Consider the following 6,712-nt stretch of genomic DNA (forward strand, 5'->3'; position numbering starts at 1 on the left):
TCAACATTGATCACATAACAGAATAGATAAATGCATACTCTACACTCTTGTTGGATGATGAACGCATTGCGTAGGATTACACGAACCCTCAATGCCGGAGTTAACAAGCTCCACAATTTGTTCATATTTAAGTAACCTTATAGTGTAAGATAGATCAACATAACCAGATAGATCACATCAATACCATCATAATGATAATTAACTCCACAATCTACAAGAGATCATGATCATAGCCTACGACAAGAACCACACGGTGCACACACTAGTCACCTTTACACACGTGCAGGAGGAATAGAACTACTTTAATAACATCACTAGAGTAGCACATAGATGAATTGTGATACAAAACTCATATGAATCTCAATCATGTAAAGCAGCTCATGAGATCATTGTATTGAAGTACATGGAGAGAGATTAACCACATAGCTACCGGTACAGCCCCGAGCCTCGATGGAGAACTACTCCCTCCTCATGGGAGTAGCAGCGGTGATGAAGATGGCGGTGGAGATGGCAGCGGTGTCGATGGAGAAGCCTTCCGGGGGCACTTCCCCGTTCCGGCAGGGTGCCGGAACAGAGACTCCTGTCCCCCAGATCTTGGCTTCACGATGGCGGCGGCTCTGGAAGGTTTCTGTGGTTTTCGTCGAACGCCTCAGGGTTTCTGATCCAGGGGCTTTATATAGGCGAAGAGGCGGCGCAGGAGGGCTGACAGGGGGGCCAAACTATAGGGCGGCGCGGCCCCCCCTCTGGCCGCGCCAGCCTGTAGTTTGGTGGGCCTGTGGCCCCCCTCTGACCTCTCTGGTGTGTTCTGGATGCTTCCGGGGATTCTAAGATCTTTGGCGTTGATTTCGTCCGATTCTGAGAATATTTCGTTACTAGGATTTCTGAAACCAAAAACAGCAGAAAACAGGAACTGGCACTTCGGCATCTTGTTAATAGGTTAGTTCCAGAAAATGCACGAATATGACATAAAGTGTGCATAAAACATGTAGATAACATCAATAATGTGGCATGGAACATAAGAAATTATCGATACGTCGGAGACGTATCACCGGCCACTCTATGGGGGGCGGCCAGCTTGTGGTCTTGGGGTTGGCCGGCCCCCTCCCTTGGCCCCTCATTATATAGGTGGATCCCAAGTGTTGGTGTCCAAGTCTTCGAATAAGACCCGAAACCAAAACCTTCCATAGGAGGGGGGAAACCTAGCCCAACTAGGACTCCCACCCAAAGGTGGGATTCCCACCTCCCATGTGGGGAGTCCACTTGGGACTCCACCCCATCTAGGGCTGGCCGGCCATGGAGGTGGAGTCCCTTGTGGACTCCACCTTCCTTGGTGGTTTCTTCCGGACTTTTCTAGAACCTTCTAGAACCTTCCATAGAACCTTCCGCGACATTTTATTTCACATAAAATGACATCCTATATATGAATCTTATTCTCCGGACCATTCCGGAACTCCTCGTGATGTCCGGGATCTCATCCGGGACTCCGAACAAATATTCGAACTCCATTCCATATTTCAAGTGCTACCATTTCAACATCCAACTTTAAGTGTGTCACCCTACGGTTCGAGAACTATGCGGACATGGTTGAGTACTCACTCCGACCAATAACCAATAGTGGGATCTGGAGATCCATAATAGCTCCCACATATTCAACGATGACTTTAGTGATCGAATGAACCATTCACATATATTACCAATTCCCTTTGTCTCGCGATATTTTACTTGTCCGAGGTTTGATCTTCGGTATCACTCTATACCTTGTTCAACCTCGTCTCCTGACAAGTACTCTTTACTCGTACCGTGGTATGTGGTCTCTTATGAACTCATTCATATGCTTGCAATACATTAGACGACATTCCACCGAGAGGGCCCAGAGTATATCTATCCGTCATCGGGATGGACAAATCCCACTGTTGATCCATATGCCTCATCTCATACTTTCCGGATACTTAATCCCACCTTTATAGCCACCCATTTACGCAGTGGTGTTTGGTGTAATCAAAGTACCTTTCCGGTATAAGTGATTTACATGATCTCATGGTCATAAGGACTAGGTAACTATGTATCGAAAGCTTATAGCAAATAACTTAATGACGAGATCTTATGCTACGCTTAATTGGGTGTGTCCATTATATCATTCACACAATGACATAACCTTGTTATTAATAACATCCAATGTTCATGATTATGAAACTAATCATCCATTAATCAACAAGCTAGTTTAAGAGGCATACTAGGGACTTCTTGTTTGTCTACATATCACACATGTACTAATGTTTCGGTTAATACAATTCTAGCATGATATATAAACATTTATCATAAACATAAAGATATAAATAATAACCACTTTATTATTGCCTCTAGGGCATATCTCCTTCACTTCCCCCTGTTAACTTTTGTGAAAACCCCCTTGCAGGTTCTATTTTCGTTTTAAAACATGATCTAATAATAAAAATGATTTTCCTATTTCAAATATGCAATAGAATTTGAACCGTAGCTCCAAATAAAAAGTGTTTTATATGAACAAGTCCGACACACATAATTAGGGTTAATGTTATTTTATTACCAGCAATATTAAATGTTTATTAGCATCGCAAAGACATGGCAAGGGTGAGCTACTTCATATTTAAGCGGAGCGGCGAAACCCTAGGCGGTGTCTCCGAATTACTCCGCATACATGCGAGGTGAAAATGCAAATCTATCGATGCCCGAGATGATGCGAGATGCAAATGAGCATATGGATGGCATATTCATGTTCATTGCATTTTTCTGATTGAAATTCATATAAAACAATTTTTATTTGGAGCTACGGTTCAAATTCTATTGCAGTATATATATATATATATATATGGTATCATAATCTCAAAAAAGGATCGAGAGTGGCCAGTAGGCATGAATCAAATCTGCATTTGGGGGGCCTGATCTGCCTAATCGTTCATTTCCAATATTTGGCATGGAATTTGGCTTGCAATTAGCTAACATGTCCAGAAATGGCATGCCTGTGTGGCTACGTAATCTACCAAACTATATTAGTCGTTGGCAGCATGCTCTATACAGACCCTAGGTACCTAGAAGGCCAGAACAAGAACGAAGAGATAGACAAATAACAATTGTATCATTGCTGAAATTAATGGTCGGCACAATTTGTGGGGAGGACGGTTACCTCGCTTCTTCAAGAAGAAGCAGGATAGAAGAAAAAAAAGTCCATACATACATACACAAAGTAAGTTCTTTTGTGGGAAATTCTACTTGCGTACGTGACGTTTGGTGCTCTCAATTCTATGGGAATTATGGTGAGTGAGGTTGCACAGCAAAGTTGCTTCCAAGGCCGACCTTTCCTCCACTATCGTACCCTTGCACTCTAACATAGCAATATGACATTATCACCACGTTTTAACCGGAAAATTCTTCTCATATCCTTCCAGCTCCATTCTACTAGTACGAGGAGTAGTTCGCTTGACCATTTTTGGATATCATCATGGCATAATTTTCTGCATGATACTCGCAGACACATTAGGCAGATGGTTAAGAAGGAACACGGCTGCTACATTGGCTTCAGGAATCTTGATGCGACATCCCACGATCCTCAGTCTCGCCTGCGGATAAGCAAATCCCTGGCTATATATATGGTGCAATGCATTGCGCGGCATACACTGTATATGCTAGCGCCTGTTGTTTTTGTAATGTAGCATCTATTAGTAATATGGTAGTATCATCTAAAAAAGGATGTCCGGTAGGCACGAATCGAACCTGCATTTCGGGGTCTGGTCTGTCAAGTCGTGCCTTGTCAACATTTGGCATGGAATTTGGCTCGCAATTAGATAGCATCCAGAAAAATGGCATGCATGTGGCGACGTGACATACCCCACTATATTAGTGGTTGACAACATTTACAAATCATAACTTGGTAACATACCCTAATGGCGCCTAATATGGGGCAGTGTTGCACAGTTGTCGGCCATACTTCCCAAGTTACGACTTGACAGTTCAAACTAACTGCTCTAGGCACCTAGAACAAGTTCTCCCAAAAAAAAGGTACCTAGAATAAGAACGAAAAGATATATCTGGTTAGGCAAGTAAAATCGCTCAAACCCTTGCTGGAATTAATGGATGGAATCAGTTGGCGCACTTTATCTGTTACCTTCGTCTTCAAGAAATGGTAGAAAATTCCATACACAAGTTCTTTTGTGGCAATTCTACTTGCCTGCGTTCAGTGCTCTAAGTTTTCCATAAGGTGTGACAAGTTAAAATGTTCACATGATAAAAGAAAATTGGTGAGTTCCACACTGCTTGTTGCAGGAGGTTGCTTCCAGTCGTTCTTAACCATACAAAAATGTTGGAAAATACATATGGAACCATGGTTGCAATTTTCTCAATGAAGTAGTTGCACATTTCCAAAAAAAAAAAAAAAAAAAAAAACAATGCACCAAGCCAATGTCATTGAAAAGACCAACCTATAAGTAACAAGACAACAAAAAATACACATAGAGCTTCCATTTGCACACTTATTATTGATGAGGTAGTTTCAACTTTCCATAAGGGCGACTGCGTTTTGGTGAAAAAGTGCAACATACAAATAACCAGACAAAGAAAATAAAAGTAGACACAATCATGTTTGCACTTTTATCGATGAGATAGTTGTACATTTGTAAGAAAGGTCATGCACCTATGGTGTGGATAAAAGTGCAAGGATTATAAAGGACTAGACAAGAGATCCTTCATTTTAAGGGGCCGGGCCGGGATTTCCAAAACACTGCCTGATGATCTCTACATGCATTCCACTCTCGTACCCTTGCACTATCTGCTTTGCTTCTACCGCTGACCATTCCGCTCTTGCATAGAATCATATATATGTGGCGTGCGGCATTGCGCAGCATGCTCTCACACACACAGAGAGAGTAGTTGCCGAGAGCTAGTAGTACGACCTCAGACAAAAGACCGATGGCCAACGCAGTTGCCATCGTCGCGCTGATGTGCGCCATTGTCGTGCTGCTTCCGCCGCCAGCGGGGAGCGTTCGCTTCCAGTTCGAGGAGGAGGACATGGCGACGGAGGAGGCCATGTCGGCGCTGTACCAGCGCTGGGCGGCGCACCACCGTGTGGCCCGCAACGTCGCCGAGACCGCTCGCCGGTTCGACATATTCAAGGACAAAGTCCGAAGGATTCATGCTTTCAACAAGCAGGGCAACGCGCCCTTCTTCCTCGGCCTCAACCAGTTTGGCGACATGACCGAAGCGGAGGTGGACAAGACCTACGGCGACTGCTCCACCTCCATCGCGTACGAGAGCGACGGCGCCTGGCCCACGGGCCCCGCCCCCACCGACGCGTCGCGAGTGCTCATATTACCGCCCCCGGAGCAGGTGGACTGGCGCCAGAAGGGCGTTGTCACAGCCGTCAAGAATCAGGGCCCTTGCCAGGCTTGCTGGGCCTTCGCCGCCATCGCGGCGGTCGAAAGCTTGAACGCGATCAAGACAGGCCAACTGTACGACCTTTCGGAGCAGGCGGTCGTGGATTGCGCCGATCCGCCTAATGAGGGCTGCGAAGGCGGCCTCGCCGCCGAAGCGCTGCGGTTCATGAGCATGCAAGGGCGGCAGAACGGAGCGTTTAGCGAGGACGCCTACCCGTACAGGTACGTACGTAAGTTTTTAAATTTCGTTTTTCGATTGGACCCAAATTTTCCTCTGAAAATTCATGGAAATAATCTAAAAAAATACTGTAATATGTGATTTCCTGTCTGCTATACAGGTTTGGGGATAGGACGAGTGGCGCGTGCGCCGTTGGTCATCTGACTCCCCAAGTCAGGTATCACGGTTACCGGATGGTTCTTCCCCGAAACGACGCCACCACCCTGATGAGGGCCGTCGCGCCCCAGCCCGTGGCAGTCCGAATCACCGCGAATGGTACCGCTTTCAACAACTACGGCGGCGGGATATTCATCGGCCCGTGCACGACGGAACTCGGCCACGCTGTCGTGGTCGTTGGCTACGGCACCGAGCATGGCCACCCGTACTGGGTGGTGAAAAATTCTTGGGGAGATGAATGGGGTGAGGAGGGTTATATCTGCATGAGTCAGGTCGCGGGCAAGGAAGACGAAGGAGGCCTGTGCGGCATCCTGAGAGAGCCTTCCTACCCCGTATGGGCCTAGATGAGCTCGCTCGCGCAAGCACCGGAAGGCTGCGGTGCGCGCGCATGGGCTTCCAGGTCGTAGTTATCCTCAAAATAAGTTCAAAGAAAAAAAAAACGTAGTTATCCTCAAAGGAATACTCCATGTATTATTAGTTTACTAGCAAAAAATGCCCTTCCGTTGCACCGGATTAAACAGCTTGTTTGAATCTTATTATTCGGTTCACAATATATTTGAGATAAAGCTATATAATTTTATATTCTGTTTTCTCATTCCCATAAATGCTATATTCTGATTCCTTGATTCTCTTGAAGGCAGATTTGAATAATGCAATCTCATTGCAACATGCTCTTGATTCCTATTGTGCTATTTCGGGGCAATTGGTTAGTGTGGCTAAATCTAGTATTTATTTCAGTCCTAATACTCATGTTAATGTCAAAGTTGATATGTGCAACACGCTTAACATCAACACTGAAGCTATTTCTGATAAATACTTGGGTCTTCCGGCTATGGTTGGAGCGGATAGAAGTGATTGCTTTTTGCATTTTGTTGAGAGAGTTCTCTAGAGAATTAAAGGTTGGAAGGAAAAA

General features: G+C 45.2%; 1 protein-coding gene across 1 annotated transcript; it reads left to right on the plus strand.

The window, feature by feature from the left end:
- The first annotated feature begins 4,831 nt into the window (after window positions 1-4,831).
- LOC127309270 (thiol protease SEN102) lies at window positions 4,832-6,241 on the plus strand. Its single transcript, XM_051340179.2, has 2 exons — window positions 4,832-5,627; window positions 5,744-6,241. Exons 1-2 carry the CDS (start codon window positions 4,942-4,944, stop codon window positions 6,141-6,143), a joined length of 1,086 nt encoding a protein of 361 aa, XP_051196139.1. The 5' UTR covers window positions 4,832-4,941; the 3' UTR covers window positions 6,144-6,241.
- The last annotated feature ends 471 nt before the right edge of the window (window positions 6,242-6,712 follow it).

This window comes from Lolium perenne, chromosome 6, assembly GCF_019359855.2.
Source record: "Lolium perenne isolate Kyuss_39 chromosome 6, Kyuss_2.0, whole genome shotgun sequence".
Classification (NCBI taxonomy): Eukaryota; Viridiplantae; Streptophyta; class Magnoliopsida; order Poales; family Poaceae; genus Lolium; species Lolium perenne.

Excerpts from the sequence above, each read along its gene's own strand:
- LOC127309270 (XM_051340179.2), top strand. The coding sequence starts at position 4,942 with ATGGCCAACGCAGTTGCCATCGTCGCGCTGATGTGCGCCATTGTCGTG. Across the intron at positions 5,628-5,743 it reads GAGGACGCCTACCCGTACAG|GTTTGGGGATAGGACGAGTG; the intron begins GTACGTACGTAA and ends TCTGCTATACAG.